At 43.7% G+C, this 18,824-nt stretch overlaps 1 protein-coding gene across 1 annotated transcript in view; it reads right to left on the bottom strand.

Moving 5' to 3' along the window:
* AP2B1 (adaptor related protein complex 2 subunit beta 1) overlaps nucleotides 1-18,824 on the bottom strand; it is a gene marked incomplete at its 3' end in the record, with an annotated part of 476,528 nt that overhangs the window by 237,514 nt on the left and 220,190 nt on the right. Inside the window, exon 5 of the mRNA XM_086951572.1 lies at nucleotides 16,755-17,000. Coding sequence (XP_086807698.1) covers nucleotides 16,755-17,000 — 246 coding nt within the window. The remainder of the gene's footprint in view (nucleotides 1-16,754; nucleotides 17,001-18,824) is intronic.

The raw sequence follows: 18,824 nt of genomic DNA, 5'->3' as shown, positions 1-18,824 counted from the left end.
CTGTCAGAGCATGGCCTTGACATGAGACAGACAGCTGTTTACCGCACGCCATTGTCTCCTCCTTCTCCCTTCCCTGGTACCAGGGTGATTTATGACTATTTATTGCTGACGAACTTATAGGCCAGTCATGGAAAATGATGCCACAAGAGAACAGTTTTGGCACACATCGGTATTCAAAACCACAATGACAACAGTCACATGTACTTAGTTTTAGACACAAAATATCATTGCAAACAAAATGGCGGATGTGTTCTATATGAACTGATGATCCTCAAAGCATTCACTGCTGCATTGTGTCAAAGATGTTGTATTGTATTGTAATTGCATTTATATAGTGCTTATTACCACAGACGAAGTGTCGAAGCACTTTTTCAGGGAGTAGCACGCTTCACCAGAACCCTTAACGGATTAGTGGTGAATTAATATAGCGAAAAAGGAAAGTAATTTGAGTGGTGGATATGGTATTATGTTATTTGGATTGAGAAGGGTAGTGGAGGGATGTTTTGGAACTCATAGCAGTAGTAGGAGGCTTGGGATAAGTAAAAGGGAGACGGGAAGGGTTTAGAAAGGCTTGTTTTGGGGGGGGGTCAGAATAGTAAAAGAGGTATGAACAAGTTAAGAATGAACTAAATGGATATTTCTAGAGTTAGTGCTTTGCCATGTTTGCTGACTAATGCTATGATTTTACTCATGAGAAGATACTTATGCATTGAAACTGTAGTTGTATCTACATGGTTGACTAAATGTTTTGACATATTTTTATGTTTTGCTGTATTACCGCAAATAGTACTTCCATTGCTTGTCATTTATAGAAGCTTTCTTAATACATTTGAACTACACAATTTAAAATACTCCATGTTTTTGAATCTTGTTTCTTTGCAAAACACATGAATAAAACGTAATTTTGTAATTACAAATGTCGTCATTTTTCTAATGTGTATTGCACCAATATCTTTAAAATACATTTCTTTGCAGGACATAATTATCTGTTTCTAACCAGAGCTGAAATTCAGAAGGCCATTAAGGTTTCCATGAGCCCATACTCACCAATCTGGTGATTAGCGAAGTTATAAACACAACCAATGCCCTCCTTTAGGTGGAATCTATAAGTGGGAGGAACACCCTATGAATATTGAGACTGCCTCCGGTGTTAGATCGAAACCTAGACAGTTGGCCCAGTATATATAAGAACCTGCTGCTAATAGATGAGAACTGGGAAAGAATGTGGATCCAGTCTACATAGCCTTGACATCAGGAACATGAATTTGTGATCTCTTGTTTACATTTATGAAGATATACAAGGATATTATAGATCAGTCATTGGCTGCAGGTTTCTGCAATTTGCATCATGCACTATTTTAAGAGTGTGATTACAAGCTTCATTCCAAATTGCAGAGTTAATTTCAAGGACTGCTTCCTTTTCCCGTGCCTTTAGAATTCTCTCTTTTCTCTGCACTAATATTTCATTGCACCTCCTAGTGAATTTAATAAACGTTATTTTACCTATTTAAAAAATACTATTACATGTAATAAAAAGACATGAGACGCTATTGAGGCCACCAGTCTTATATATTGTGAATATTTACTATTTAGAACTTTTTGACAACAAAAAAAAAAAAGGTTGTCCTCAGATGAACTCTCCCAGACAGTTTTTAAATGATTCCTCCACGTGATAACGTTTTTGGTACTACAAAAACCACCACATTAAGAAAGGTGCAATCATGGATGCTTTACTCAAACAAATAATCGCTTTTTTTTGGAAAGTTTGGCAACTGTAGTTGGACAAAGGCATCATAATAATCTGCTGCTACAAGAATAAAAACAGAAAGAACACGGAAAATAAACATTTCAACGTCAAACAAATGAATATGAAGCTGCTGTTACAAAAACAGAAAGTACACCAAAAATAAACACCATTCCACAGTCATGAAAATGAACCGGAGACTTTTTCCTGTCCCCCACCCCCTACCCACATGGCTCAATCAAGGAAACAGATCAGAATCTGTGTGTGTGTTTTTGCGTGCAAGATAGATTCAGTGCATGTCATCTGCAGCTGAAAAGCCAGGGCATCGGGGATGAGGAGGGGGCTTACTTAATTATTCCTGGAAGCTTCGGGTTACCTTGGAAACCAGCCCTGAGGCAGCAATGAGCCACGAAGAGGAGTTTTAAAACAGAACACGAGGTGAAAGCTGCCAGGGTCAAGAAAGACAACTGGATACAGTGAAACGCAGCAGTGACGGCGCAGAACTCAGTGGAAATACAGCCTGCATTGCGAAGGTGCTGGTCCATCTTTATGTAAAAGTTTGCGGGCATTTCCTGATGTGTATGCTGCAGCCTCTCTGATTGGAGGACAGGTATTGGTGACGTATCCACATTTTGATTGGCTTATTTTTCCCTGTCCTGCAATCAGAGAGGCTCCAGAGATGTAATTCGTTCGAATCCAAAACGAAACGTAAACATTTTGGATTCGAGGCAGCAGTGAGGCAGGTGAATGCGCGACCCCCTTCCAATGACTCCACGCCCCCCCCTGGGGGTCGCGCCCCATAGATTGAAGACCTATGCCATAGAGGCTCCTAGTTTGCGTGTTGAGTGCGCTCTAGGAGGAAATGTTAATGTACGTTTTGCTTTTTGATAGCATATTTGTATACATTTTACAATCCACCTTGCAATCCCACCTTTAGAAATGGCGTTGCCTTTATGAAGTGGAGAGAAAGACACAAACAGTTGTTTTGTTTTCCTAAAAGAGTTAGTCCTATCTATATAGTAGAGAAGAGCTCTTTTAACATCTAAAGTGTGTGAAGCCCTTTCTGCCAGAGTCTGGGTTTTGAAAAAACACAGGTAACTCTACAGATTGGTTTAAATGAAAAGGAGTTCTGACTTTTGGAAGAAATGTTGGATTAGTTCTTAAAACCACTTTGTTACGATGTCGTTGTAAAAAAGGTTCTTGTATTGTAAATGCTTGTATTTCACTTACTCTTCTAAGAGAGGTAATGGCAATAAGGAAAGCTGTTTTCCACAAGAAGGAATTGCAGCTCACATTTATGTAAAGGCTCAAAAGGGGGTCCCATGACTCTTGTAAGAACAACGTTTAGGTTCCATACTGGAGAAGGTGGCAACTGGGAGGGATAATTCTTTGGAATCCTTCCATAAATGCTTTAATTGCAGGCAGAGAGACAGATGTTGTCTATTTTGTAAATATGCTGCAATTGCTGCAAGGTGCAGGCGTATGGATGAATCTGCGAAGTTACACCTTTGTAAATATAAAAGGTAACAAATGATATTCTGGATGGAAGCATCCAGGGGATCAATTTGGTTATTGTTGCAATTAATTGCAAATCTTTTCCATTCAGCAGCATAACAAGTTCTTGTAGTAGGTCTCGTGACCTCTTTAATAATGTTCATACACTCTGGGGGTAGGTTAAGACAACCAAACTCTAAGACTTCAGGAGCCAGATCGCCAAATTGAGTTGATTTGGGTCTGGATGTTGGATGTCTCTATGGTTCTGCGTTAGCAAGGATGGAGTCAGTCGTAGCTTTTGGTTTGGAACTAGAGATAGTTCTAGAGTGTGGTGAACCACGGTTGACGTGTCCATGTGGGAGCTACTAGGATTAGTTTGAGAGACTGTTGTCTGAGCTTGCGTACTACTAATGGTATCAGTGGTAGTGGCGGAAAAGCGTACGCAAATCTGCCTGACCAGTTCATCCATATCGCATTGCCCTTGGACAGCGGGTGTGGAAACCTGGCGGCGAAGGTTAGGCATTTTGCGTTTTCGCGTGTGGCAAACAGATCTATGTCTGGATGACCCCAATTGTGAAAGAATTGTTGAAGAACCTGCGGATGTAGTTCTCAGTCATGAATTTGTTGTGTCTGCCGACTCAACAGATATGCTATCTGATTGTGAACTCCTGGAAGGTGGTCTGCCAACAGATATATGTTCTGTGGAATGGCCCATCTCCAAATGTTCTGTGCGAGCTGGGACAGTTGTAGAGAGTGTGTCCCCCTCTGTTTTTGTATATAATACATGGCTGTCATGTTGTCCGTCCGGATCTAGACAGCTTTGTTCTGTACTAGTACTTGGAAAGTTTTGAGTACTAAGAATATTGCTAGCAGTTCTAGATGGTTGATATGGAACAATTATTTTTTACTGTTCCATTGTCCTTGAGTTGTATGATGTAGGAGATGGGCTCCCATCCTGTGAGGGATGCGTCTGCTGTGAGTACTAGTTGTGGAACAGGTTCGAGGAACTGCCGCTCTTTTGTCAAGTTTTTGGTGTTCCACCACTGCAGAGTCTGTTTACCAACACCAGGTCTGTTAGTTGACCTTGAGCCTGGTTCCACTGTTGTGCTAGACATTCCTGTAACGGACGCATTTGCAGTCTTGCATATGGTACTATGAAGATGCAAGATGCCATCATGCCTATTAGTCTCATGAACACTCTGGCTTGCAGACATTGTTGCTGTTGAAAGGCTGTGACTAAGGCTTGAATGCTCTGTATCCTTGCTGGACTGGGATACGCTAGAGCCGCAGACGTGTTTATTGTAGCCCCTAGATACTGATGTTTTTGAGAGGACTGCAGGTGCGACTTGGTGTAGTTCATTGTGAACCCTAAGTCGTGCAATGTTTGAATTGTCTGATGTGTGTGTTGAACACACTGATTGAATGACTTGGCTTTTATGAGCCAATCGTCTAGATAAGGGAAGACATGTATTTGTTGTCTCCTGAGATGTGCTACTACTACTGCTAGGCACTTTGTGAATACTCGTGGTGCCGTTGTCACTCCGAATGGAAGGACTCTGAACTGATAATGCTGTCCTTCCAGAACAAACCTTAGATACTTTCTGTGAGCAGGATGTATAGGAATGTGGAAGTAGGTGTCCTTCAGGTCTAGTGTTGTGAGGAAATCGCCTTGTTGCAGCAGTGGGAGCACTTGTTGTAGAGTGATCATATGAAAATGATCTGATTGTATGTAATGATTGAAGGGCCTGAGGTCGAGAATTGGTCTTAGTGTCCCGTCCTTCTTGGGAATTAGAAAATACTGCAAGTAAACCCCTTTTCCTTGTTCTTGTAAAGGAACTATTTGTATTGCGCTCTTGTTTGAGCAGAGTAAGGTGTTCTGCAGACATTGGACGTTGCCTGGGCAGTATGTGTGGAGGGGTTGCTACAAGTTCTAGGCAGTTGCCATACTGGATAATCTGTCTTACCCACTTGTCTGTTATGAAGGAGTTCAAATATGCAGGAATTGCGTTAATCTGCCCCCCACAGGAGTGGAATGCTGTTGGGGGAGCAGAGGGAAGTCACTGTTTTGTGGCGGAAGAGGTTCGATTACTGTTGTTACCCCAACCTCTTCCTTTGTTGTTATTCCCTCTATATCCTCCTCTAAAATATTCCCTGTTAGAGGATGTTTGTGTGTTGGATTTGAAGGACGTTGTATTGTCTGCACCAGTTTGTTTGGAGCACCCTCTATAGAAAGAGCGACGAAAGGAACCTCTAGTTTGTGTGGACTGTAAAGCTCCCATAGATTTGGTAGTGTCTGTATCCTTCTTCATTTTTTTGGGCTCAGAAATTCGGCTAAAAGATCACGGATGCCAAGTGGTCATCTTGCTGCAGCAGAAGAAAGAAATTTCAACTAATGGGAAGTTTAGATCAATACATTTTAAATGTATTAACACCACAGGCCTACTGGCATGGTGCAGTTTGGCATGGCCCCAGTAACGGTGCGCGAGATGCAGACTTTATGAATTTGGTATAGGGCTGTCTAGTACTCAAATCATATTTGTTTGAGAATTCTTGGGCAGGTGCAATGGTGGGGGAGTGGAAGGTGTTGGGTGCAGTTGATAATTTAATCCTGTCCAGTGCTCACTCCGTTTAGGTCTCTTCTCAACATTCCTACAAATCCAGGAACTTAGTCACAATGGCCATGGTGTTGGGCAAGCTCAGAGTTGCTATGGCCTGGGTAAAAGTAATCCCTAGCAGTTTGAAGACTGGTTGAAAGATCTAGCTATGTGCAGCACACAATCCGAGGTGCATCCATCCATTATTCAATTAAGTAGGCTGTCATACAGGGAACCACTCTGTACATACTTTGCCAGGCACACTGATCTGTCTTGAATCTATATTATGGGCAGAGTATACAAATAAAAGTTTGAAGCACCTATGGTTTGAAAGCTTAATTGGCGTACTATGTGCGTATCGTTGTACTACAACCTGTATTTTCCACACTGCTGTAGCTTTAAGTAGGATATACTTTGTGGTATTACTGCAACATTTCATATGTCACATTACATTGTATTCGCTGCCTAGGTATATCCTGAAAACAAAAAGTTACAAAACAAAATTCTATGATGCCACAGGTATTTAGGCAAGATTCCAGGTTTTTCTTTTGTGCTTCGGTATCTAAAAAACTGTTCCATTTTGTTAACAGTAGGGTGAATTTTAAAGCAAAAAAGCAAAATGTTTTCTCAAAGTCTGCATTTCGGTGTCATCTTCTTTTCCGGAATCCTGCTTGAATGGCTCACGAGACAGCAAGCCAGATTCTACACTATGTCTTTCTACTGCACCGGTTTACCCAGTTTGTATCCAAGAGCTGGCAGTAAATCTTCAGTCTTCTGAGAAATACAGCAGGTTTCCTTGAAATACAACCCATACACAGATTGAGCTTGTTAAATACATTCTGGAACGATTTTTATTAGTTATGGTTTTTGAGACACAATAATGCACGTTGCGCTTAGAGGCAACATATAATAGTGTGGCCCATTCCATTCAATGTGTGTGTTAATATGTGAACCCTCTGTCATTAACCCCACTTTCTGACTGGCAAGGTGCCTCTTTGATCTTCACTCATGTAACCTCACGCACAAGGTAACCCCCTCAACAGTTTCAATGAAAAATTCAGCCTCATCTCCAGCAACTCACAGGCTTACACTCGAAGTAACGCACAGGCAGCAGCTGTGGAGATGAATCACAGATGGCAGGAGGGGATATGTTTTTCTTTTCAGCGTGGAACTTGAAACCCCAGCACCCTTCAATGCCACTGAAGCCTTTGATTATGCAAGTGATTAATCCAGTAACTATAAAAATCATAACTTGGTTAGAAGCCAATTTATGGCCTACTGGCTGGCATTGCATACAATGGATTTGGTTACCTAATCAATTTATGCATACACATATTGAGAATTGAATGCAAGGAATTTTACAATTGCTGAATGGTAACACTAACATTAGTTGCATTGTAAGAGCAAAAATATGCAATATTTTGGAGAAAATGTCCGTATGCCGAATATATTCCTGTTTTACTATTAAGGGCTCTTGGTTCCTAAATTCCTGCTGAGCTACATGCACTATACTTAAAATAGTTATACACTCTCTTTCATGCTGCATATGCTAATGCAAGTCCATACTATGATGGCGTACAAATGTAAATTCGGTGTCAGATATAAGACTAGAAAAAATATACAGGTATGTTCCCTTGTTGGTTTGCAAGAGAGGATGCGGAAGAAAGACTTATTATAGCAGCCTCACTATGAATATGTATGCTCCTCTGTCTGATATAAAAAGGAACGATTTCAAGCGCACTCAATCATTTCTGGTAACAGTGATGATAATGAACTCAGATACCAATGGCAGGTTGGCCTGAAAGGATCAAGCCAGCATTCAGATGTTTTCACAGTATGCAACTCATCACTGCTAGGAATTTCTATTTCCCTTCTATTCATTGTGACCTCTCCTAGAGGTGGTCTTGTGCTAAACTTGAGAATCTACGTAGCCTGTGAGACAACGTTACACAGCAGAGTAATTCCCCTAAAGGAAGCAAGGCAGGAAGGGGGTGTAGCTAGTGGAGTTGGAAGTAAGGGAGGACAGGCAGGCAGGGAGAGTTCCATCTCAGTTATTGAGAAAGTCTCCATAATGAATTAGCGAATGCAGTGGGCTTTGAGAAAAGGAGCAGCCACCAGCATATCCCAAGGGCAGTACTTACATTACAATGAAGGGAAGCAGTACTTACATTAGAATGAAGGGAAGCTGGAAAGCTTGAGCATGAGGCATTGCCACTCTTCAACTGCAAATGAGTGACTACATCATACAGTTTGTTTCAGCCATCTGCAGAACAAACTTTAAACTAGAGGAACACTGAAACCATGCTTGACTGCTGCAGAGTCACTGGTTAGACTAGAGAAATACTAGAATAGTAACCTCTATAGCTAATTTGAAACTTTTGATAATCATTATCACCCATCTGAGTAATTGAACGAGCCACAAGCAACAAGTTTTACTATCCAACAGCAGTATTATAATATAGGACCAGGTGTACTAAAGGATATAGTCATCACAAACATTGCGATTCACAATAATCATTTGCGTTTGGGACTGCAAAATCTTTATTTGTAAAAAAAAAACTCCTTTTCCGAGTGAGGAAAGTATTTCTGACTCGTGAAATGGGTTTTGTGAACCTCTACCACACTTCTCCTCCCTCCCCATACCAAAAAGTAATTTGGAAGGGGCGTGAAATTTCTTGAAAATTGCGATTTGGTATTGCAAGGCAGATGGTCCATGGGATCGCCTCGGGAGCCCCAAGGCCAGTTTTGCTGCCGCAGATTGGACTCTTTGGAGTCTGTCAAGTAGATACTCCGGGGCCCCGAGCAGGAGGGCATTGCAATAGTCCAACCTGCTCAGGATAGTGCATCTAACTACTTGAGCACGAGCCTGGGTGGGTAGGAGGGGCAGAACCTTCCTTAAAGAGCGCAGAATGGCATAGCAGCAGGCAGAGGTTTTCTGAACATGGGTTTCCATGCTGAGCTTGTGGTCGAGCGTGACCCCTAGGTTGCGGACAGAGACTGCGGGCTGAACATTAGAAACTGTTTCCGGGGGCCAGAAATTGCCAGGGAACGGACGGGGGATCCTCAAGCCACTGCTGAAAAGCACCTCGGTTTTCCCGGCATTGAACTGAAGTGAATTATTCTTCAGCCACCTTGATGTCTCCCGCAGGCAATTGTGTAGGATCTCTATGGAGATAGAGTCCTCTCCTTCCAGGGAGAGGATCATCTGCGTGTCATCAGCATAGTTAATGGTTTTGATTCCGAAACTTTTGATCAAAAGAATAAGTGGCCTAAGGTAAATATTAAAAAGTATTGGGCTAATGGAAGAGCCCTGTGGGACTCCGTGCGCTACAGGGGAGAAGACAGATTGGAAAGGAGGTAGAGATACTGCTTGTTGCCTGTCCAGCAAGAAAGAGTGGAACCAGTGCAGTGCCGTATCCCCCACTCCTGCCTCCCATAGGCGTCTCAGTAAGATCTTGTGAATCACCGTGTCAAAGGCAGCAGACATATCGAGCAGTATCAAAAATGATGCCTGACTTCTGTCTGCTCGCCTTTGAAGTTCGTTCATGGCGATAATAAGGGCCGTTTCGGTTCCGTGAGCAGGCCGGAAACCAAATTGGTCCCCATCCAGTAGGTGACGTTCCAGGTGGTCAGAAAGGGTGTTACTGACCACCCGTTCCACTATTTTGGCAGGGAACGGTAACAGTGAGATGGGCCTGTAACTTTTTGAGCAATCCGGGTCCAGGGAGGGTTTCTTCAGCAAAGGGGAGACTAGCGCACGCTTCCAGTAGGCAAGGACAGTGCCGGTCAGTAGGAATTGCTGACAGATTAAATGAAGTGGGGGGGAAGAGTACTGCTTCGCATTCTTTCCAGATTTTAGGGGGTACTGGGTCCAATGGAGACCCAGACATGATCCCTCTGGCTACCTTAGTAAAGAGTTCGAAAGTTAGCGGTGGCCACCTGCAAAAGAATTCTTCTGGAGGCACAACTGAATTAGGCGCTTGATTTTCCAGAATAACAGTATTCAGAGAGAGGGGATTGCCGGCAATCAAAGGCGTATCCAGATCTTTAAGGATAAGTTCAATTTTCTCCTTGAAGAATGAGGCCAAGTTGTCACATAGGTCTTGGGAGGGGACGATCATATTTTTACAAGACTCCGGGTTAGTGATGCTGTTTAGGATGCTACAAATGCTCCTGGAGTTGTTGTTGGTGTTACAAATCAAGGAAGAGTAGTGATCAGCTTTAGATTTTTTGATGAGATTTTTATACGCGTGGATCTTAGTTTTCCACGTGTCTTTACAAGTTTTATTATAATCCCGTCTCCACCTTCTCTCTGCCTGCTTACATTCAAGCTTTAGTAGTTTTAGGTCGGCGTTGAACCAAGGGGCAGAGTCTTTACCCCTACAGGTCCGATTTTTGAGGGGGGCAAGGGTGTCGACCACCCTCGAGATGCTGGAGACAAGGGAATTGTAGTGGTCGTCTATGCTTTTGTTCACATCAAAAGGTTGTTGTAAATGGAGCATATCGCCCAAAGAATGTGCTTGTGATAGAGCCCTCCAGTCTCTGCATTTGATTTCCTTGGTCGGCGCCGGGGCCTTGTGAGGGCCAGTCGTCTTGTGCAGAAAGAATTTGACCAATGAGTGATCAGTCCAATCCATTGGAAAGTCCAGCAGTTGCAGCAGTCTTCTTCGTTGGGAGCGGAGGATGACTCACAGTGAACCTTCACCTTCACATCGCTGGACTTTGTCAAGAGGTGGAGTTTATCGAACTGACAGCATGGCTGTCAGAACTGTTATGTGTGTTACGTATCATTTTGGGCGTATACAGCTGTGGGAGAGCTCTAAGCTTCTTCTACAGCACGCTGGGCACCCTCTGCCTCCTGGAGCCCACCTGCTCCATCTGCGGTGGACTTTCTGGGCGAGGTGCACCGGTGTTGCCACCTAGAGGGATCCCCTCTTGGGCATTACCCCACTGATGGTCACTGTGGGACTCTAGTGGTGACTGTTTGGGTTAGGATGTTGTTGTTGGGGACGAGGGAGGATGGGTGGGTGAATATTCCTGGCAAGTTGGGGCTGCTTCAGTGGGTGGGGGTGGGTATAAGTGTGGCTTGGTTTCGTTTGGGTATGACCATCGTTGAGCAGAAAGGTTGTCTATGGAAAAACATGTGGTTGGCATGTGAGGTGCATTCTGCACGCGCAGCACGCAGTGTGGAGCTTCCAGGTGTACGCACATTTCCATTGCGCTTTGGTTTCTGGGCATGGATTACATTTATGATGGGCACATTGGTCAATGGCTAACACAGATCTTGGGAAGCTGGCATGAAGTGCATATAGCGATGTTGCAAGAGAAGCATTTTAATCCCCATAGCGGTACTACTTGTGCATGTAAATGGGCGCACCACAGAATTGTTTCATCCTACTAGTCTTATGCGAAAGGGACAGCCATATTCATAAAAAAAAGACGCCATTTCACTTAGCTGGGACAGTGGCGGTACTGTCTGTCTTCGGGGGCGATTGGGTGCTGAGTCAGTCACTTTGGCCTGTTGCTATGGTCCGAATGTTGATGCCCCTGACTTTTATACCTCCTTATGGGCAAAAATTATTGATATAGGTTCCAATCATATAATATGGGGAGGAGATTTTAATGTAGCATTTAACACACATATTGATAGGTCCCATCCTGCCCCTCACCATTACACTAAAGCAACTGCTGTCATGCAGGACACATTGACTTCTTTCCAGCTGATTGATGCATGGAGACACACGCATCGCCATGGGTTGGGGGGAATGCACTACACTGCACAAGGGGCGAGACTGGACTATCTGTTTCTGTCCAGAGGGTTAGGCCCAGCTGTATTTCGGGTGCAACATTTGGCTCTCACTTACTAGGACCATGCTCCTGTCAAGCTCACACTGACATCGTCAGACTATGGCCCATCGCGCAATAGATGGAGACTCCACGCCCCTATTGTTCTGGATACAGTTTTCCAGAAAGAACTGAGGGAGAAAGTGGGGGATTTCTTTATACAAAATAAGTTCTCTGTAGAGACTGTGGCGACTGTATGGGAAGCATTCAAGGTTACCCTGCGGGGTTTCTGTATATTAAAAGGTTCTGGAGTGTTAAAAGACATCACTAACACGCTGCGGAAATTAGAAACTGAGCTTAAGGTGCTGGAGGCGACACTGGCCTCCAGACCGCCCTCCACCCAGACTCAGTTTAGGGAGGCACTCGGTGAATATATGGAATCGGCAAAGAGAGAGGTGAGATTCAGGGGCAGATATTGGATGACTCGCGATATGGTGAGGGGGAGAGACCAGGCAAGGTACTAGCGGACACCATTAGGAAGCCACACTATTCCAATTATGTGTTGGAACTTGAAGGTCCAGGCGAGGTGTTCTATAGAGACACTGCAAGTATACTGACTGCTTTTACCTCCCACTATGCCCAACTCTACACCACGTCAAGGGTAGGCAGGCTGGACTTAGAGGACTACCTGGACGATGTGGAGTTGGGTTGGCTGAGTTATGTGCAGAGGACATTTTTATGTGCCCCGTTTGAATTGGATGAGGTCCGAGAAGCCATCATGCATATGCAATCGGGAAAGGCCACCTGTACTGATGGCATCCCAATTGAATTTTATAAAACTTACATAGATCAGATGGCCTCCATACTACGTGAGGTATACGAGGACTCGTTAGAAATGGGAAGCCTTCCATGAGGGGGGCTCTCATCATCTTGTTGCTGAAACCTGGGAAATCCCCCCCTTCAATGCGACTCCTATAGACCATTGTCCCTCCTTAATGTAAAAATATTGGCCAAGCTCATAGACACCCGACTTATTGATGGAAAACCTGATTCTCCCGGACCTATCTGGATTTGTACCCGGAAGGGCCACCTCCCACAATCTGAGGACCCTTTTTACAATTTTAAATAATGTCTCCCCAGATTCGCCTTTGGCGGCTGTCTTTTCAGATGCCACAAAGGCTTTTGACTCAATTCAATGGGACTACATCTTTGGCGTGATGTTACGCATGGGTTTTCCGCCCCTCTTTCTCTCCTGGATTGAGCTGTTACACAGTTCACCAACGGCTAAGGAGCTCATAAATGGGCATGTGTCCCAAGCGTTCCCAATCACTAGAGGAGCTCGGCAGGGGTGCCCCTTGTCCCCCTTATTATATGCTCTTCCGGTCGAACCATTGGCTGCAAAGTTAAGGCAACGTCACAATGATAAAGCTTTACGATGCAATATGAGGCAGATACTCCTCTCCCTGTACGCGGATGATATTACCTTGTATATTCGCGACCCGCAGCAAAACCTAAATCCGATCCTTAGGGAATTCATTATTTTTTGGGAGCCTATCAGGGGTCAAATTTAACTGGAGCAAATCCTGTTTTTCCCTTTAACAACTGCAACAATGCGCTTCCCACTGGACTATCCCCTAGAGTGGTGGGATGATGATTTGCGCTATTTGGGCATTCGCGTCACTAGGGATAGAGAGGAGTTGATGCGCCTCAATTATGGCACCACGATGACACGCATAACGGAATATATTACCCGATGGATCACGCTCCCTCTTTCAATGGCGGGTCGAGCGTCACTCAGGTCAGAATTGACGAGACTGGTGTGGGGGGGGGTAAGCACCCGAGGCTGCAGTGGAATGTCCTTATCAGACCATATTCACGGGGGGGGGGGGTTGGAATACCTAATTTCGTATTATATTACCTCAGTGCTCAAGCCCATTATGCATATTAGTGGGTATATCCGCCACGGTATATGCCTCAGGTGGCAACTGAACATTGGCTTGCACACCCTATACCGATTGACGGTGTGTTACATGACGCGCCGCCTCTCAGGGACAAGGCGCCCACTACTGTTACCTGTACAGTCACGGCATGGCCTTGCATAAATGTAAATGTAAATTGATACTTGTATAGCGCACTACTCACCCGCAACGGTCTCAAGGCGCTTGTACGGATACCGCTGTGGAACCCATCTTGGCTTTCCCTGTGAGGCGTCCACTCCTGGGCACCACCAAGGTGGAGGCCAGGCATCCTTAGCATTGTGGGGGCCGTTGTGGAGATTAAGCAAGCTATTGCCCAGAGTTGCAGAGTGGGACTCTATGATTGGAATAGGCACCGAGGCAAGAATTATCAGGTCCGTGGAATTTTGAGCCCAAGACCCGCCAAGGCGGGGAATTGAACCCTGGTCCCGGGCTAGACCTCTGCATCCTCACATACCACCCGACTATGCCCCTTCTACAGGAGGCGTATTTCATACGTTTGCGGAACGAATGCACATTAAGACTTGAGGGGACCTGTATCATGAGGGCCAATTTCGTACAGCCGACCATATCTTTCAGGGCACGCACCACACGCCAATGGATCTGTTCTTATATGCGCGTCTCAGACAGGGCATTCGCTCTTTAACCCCGGAGTTCCCAGCTGAGCCCCCTTCACTTGCTCTGCTACAGCTAATACTCAGAAACATGACACCCAAGCGTCTCGTTTCCCTAATATACTGCACAATCCATGAGCATATAGAGGAAACGGCTGCGTTGGCCCGCACACGTTGGGGTGAGGAGCTGGGCCATGACCTGTCGGATGAACAATGGGAGTATTGCTGCTTGCAAACGGAGCAGGTATCGGCTAGTAGCAGGCTCCGTATCATACATTACAAATGTTTGCATAGGTTGTATCACACTCCGGCCAGATTGCACAGACATGATTTGCGCACTACAGATAGGTGTGAAAGATGTAAGGCTCCAAGAGCGGATTTCCTTCACTTGGCTTGGGAATGCCCAAAGATATATGACTACTGGAAACAAGTTTTTGATGCCCTGAATTTAATGACAAACACCCACATTGAACCTACTCCCCTACTGGCCTTGTTGGGGTATGTGAGGTCACTTCCGACGATGCATCGTAAGTATGTAGCCCTTGCACTGCTCATGGCTAAAAGAAGAGTGGCATGTCGGTGGGGAAGGGGAAGGGCACCTAAATTCAAGGTCTGGCTGGGGGACTTAATTTTTTGCCAAGAACAATTCAACACGTATGCGGAATTGTTGCCTAGGACTCCCTAATAGGTTATCTATTGGCACACCCTGGCGAGGCTGCCACACCTGAAAGAGCGACAACCGCACCCTGAGAGATCTTTAAGAGACAGATAATGGGCAGATATATATATATATCCACTACTGTTGAATAATGGCTACCACTGCTGTATTTGTGTTATGCACAGGGGTGGGGACACTGCTCGCAGACACTACTAGTGAGACTTTATTGAGTCACAAGTTATATTCTGAGTACTGATAGGGTAGATTACACATATCTCACAGTATGTCGACACGGAAGGGTTTGCACTGTGATCCATTGTTTTTTGTCAACTGCTCTTTGCTATATATGAAAATACTGCCTTAAACCTTGTACTGCAATAGAGTTGTGATATGGAAATGTATGAGAATATGCTGATGCTACACTACTAAGTGTACCATGTGATGTTTTTGGATAACTCAGATGCTCAATGTGTTTGTAGCAAAACAATAAAAAGAAGTTTAAAAAAAATGCATTATCTTAGGATTCAGTCCACCTGCCTCCCTTCAACAGTTCCCTGCATTTTAGAGGACAAACTTGTCATAATGTAAATTTACCAAAACACGGGTACACGAGTATTACTTATTACAGGTTTTCTTTGTTTTCCCTCTCATAGTATTTTCGAATATGCCATTTTCTGGCATTACCATCAAATTAGGATAGGAAAACATCTTGGTGTCGGTGCTCATCGGTCAGCTGTTCAGCAGGCATGGAAAGGATACCGGGTATTTAGCTACAGATGTACCCCCTCCTACCAAGAGCTGGGTGATTAACTGGACATCTTCAGTTATTCTATACTGCTTACAAAGAAGTGAGGCACAGTGGGAAACTGACAAAGGTCACTTGGCAATGAATGTTGTACCAAACCCATTTTGCTTAATGTATTCCACAGAGGAAATTGATGGTAACCAATGTACTGGATATACCAGCAGGAAAATGACTCATCTTTTTTGTGATGAATTGAAAAAAGCAATAAAATGAATAAAAGAAAAAAATGAAAATCTGGGAAGCTGTATACTCTTAACTTTACACAAAGTGGCATTGTTTGTTTCTTTGTAACTGCAACAAATGATGGACGGAATGCTGGATGATTCAAACATTCTTCCCCAGTCAAGGGCTCTGGATTAAATCCATCATTCTATTGCCCACTAAGCCACCCCAGTTTGAACCCAGCCATATGCAAATCAGTCTTGACCCTGTGCCTCATGGGAACAGTCCAGACCGAACTGCCAAGCCAGGTCCTCCCTGGACCTGAAACAAGCATGCTGGGACCGGTTTCGGGGTATGTCACACTTCATCAGCCAGGCTAGCTTGAATCCAGCGGCAGAGTGAGCAAGGGGCCCACATCTGGGCATACCGTCCCACTTCGGGTGAAAAGTGTAACTGCAACAAATGATGGACGGAATGATGAATGATTCAAACATTCTCCCCATTCCCAATCCCAACATTCTCTTTGCCCAGCGAAGATCAATTCTTCTCTTACATAGCATAGCAACACTCCCTCCTACGCAAGCATCGTTAATCATGGCGCATGTGTCCTATACAGGGATTGACAGATTAAGATAGGTTAGTTCACTTATGGGAGGGTTTGAGGTGGACAAAGAGAGAAATATAAGGATAATGAACTAAACTCCTTAATCCAAGGCACTTAAACTCACGCAAAAATTCATGACTCGTTTCTAAATATGGGGAGATCAGTTGGGCCAGGAATGAGTGGAAGTAAAAATATATTCAAAGGATTTCTGCTCTTTTCATAACACGAAGATGTCACTTTTCAGTCATTTGTGAATGCTTAAAGAGATTTAAATGATACATAGATAACAAAAATAACATGTTGAAGAAATTCACTATACCATAGGGTTGGAGTCTGCAATCAGGTCTCTTAGGGAGTCAAGGAAGCCCTGGTCCTCCACCATTTGCGCATTGATGTCATGGAGCTTGGCTACGCACACAGCAGCTGTCTTCCTCACGTAGGGGTCCTCATCTTTCAGGCACTTGCGTAACGGTTCACATAAGTATTCAGTGATCTTATCAACACGAATACAACCCATAGTGCGCACAGCCAGGGCACGGATTAGTGGATTTGGATCTTCACAGTCCTGAAATAAATTCATCAAGCTATTAATATTCTACAACGCAAGATTACCTTGAGTGATTATTTAAATGGGTGTTTCATAGAGCAGTGTATGCCATTGTAGCTCAGTTTTTTCACATTCCAGTCCAGGATCAGCAGAAAGAAGCCCCAAATTGATGAATACAAGTGAATGTGACACTTAAAGGAAATACTTCTAGAGTAACCACTTACTGAGTGAAATATATGAATGAGCATATCGAGCTTGCTGAGGGTGTCGGAATACACAAGGCTAATAGATTGATAGAGAGAGAGAGAGAGAGAGAGAGAGAGAGAGAGAGAGAGAGAGAGAGAGAGAGAGAGAGAGAGAGAGAGAGAGAGAGAGAGAAGTAGATATGGGGATATATAGTTTAGTAAGGATAATGAACTCATGGTCTGTGGGAATACTTATAAATATTTTTCAAGGCTGTATAATGGAATATGCAGTAGTCAAAAAGAACATAAATGGAAAAGAATAACGAATGACTTCCTTCTTGAGTGCAAGCTTTCGCATGGTAGTCAGTGTTATACAAAAATAATAGCAGAAAGATGTAGACAATGAGTGATTATTTAAATGGGTGTTTCATGGAGCAGTGTATGCCGTTGTAGCTCACTGTTTTTTCACATTCCAGTCCAGGATCAGCAGAAAGAAGCCCCAAATTGATGAATACAAGTGAATGTGACACTTAAAGGAAATACTTCTAGAGTGACCATTTACTGAGTGAAATATATGAATGAGCATATCGAGCTTGCTGAGGGTGTCGGGATACACAAGGCTAATAGATTGATAGAGAAAGAGAGCGAGAAGTAGATAGAGGGATATATAGTTTAGTAAGGATTATGAACTCATGCTCTGTGGGAGTCTTTATAAATATTTTTCAAGGCTGTATAATGAAATATGCAGTAGTCAAAAAGAACATAAATGGAAAAGAATAACGAATGCCTTCATTCTTGAGTGCAAGTTTTCACATGGTAGTCAGTGTTATAAAAAAAATAATAGCAGAAAGATGTAGACAATGTAGAGACCAAACAATAAGACATGCTCTCTAAACTGCACAAGTCCTGATTGTTGAACAGCTTTCACCGATACCAGTCTTTGCTTGACCGCAGCATAGAAAAATAGACATAAGGGAATCATGGGATTAGAAAGTCCTAAGAACAGCAGTTATTACCAGAAGAGTACTTCTGAAAATTGTATAAAACTAAGCTCCCTCAACAGGAAGATCACAGCTTAGTGGAAAAGAAGTGAGGCAAAAAATAAACCAGCATGCATGTAGTCACTCCATCTACGCACAAATCAATTGCCTATGATGGATACAAAATCAATTTTTTTTCTGCTCCCTGTGCCACTTCGAGCAATCCTTTTATCTGTACTGGTATTGCGATTCCTAGACAGCAGTTGGATATAAGTACTTGCCTCCTTCATGATGTTGTACAGTTAGTCCTGACTGAATTCACTAACGTGGACTGCTTTCTGCTCTATTTCGCACATGTAGCATTCACCAAGTGCCTTCTAATTGCAAAATGATGCCTCAATTCCATTAGCCAGTCTTATGGAAAATTAGTCAAAATGTTAGTCAAAATGAAGAGTCCTCTGCACGTTACACATACATTGCTACAACATGGTAACTAGAGGTCCAAACAATCTCCAGACTATGCCCATTAACTGTGCAGGCCTTCTTGAGGCAGGAATACCCTTAAGCAGGCCAAATGTACCAGCTGGATACATAAGGCAGTTGCCTTCAGTAGCAGCATAAAATGTCTTATCTTCTGGAGCTGAGAAATGATCTTCCTGAATTTTAGCAATCTCTAG

Source organism: Lissotriton vulgaris, unplaced genomic scaffold, assembly GCF_964263255.1.
Source record: "Lissotriton vulgaris unplaced genomic scaffold, aLisVul1.2 SCAFFOLD_972, whole genome shotgun sequence".
Classification (NCBI taxonomy): domain Eukaryota; kingdom Metazoa; phylum Chordata; class Amphibia; order Caudata; family Salamandridae; genus Lissotriton; species Lissotriton vulgaris.
The sequence above is the reverse complement of the archived record's forward strand: the minus strand, read 5'-3'. Positions and strand labels throughout refer to the sequence as shown.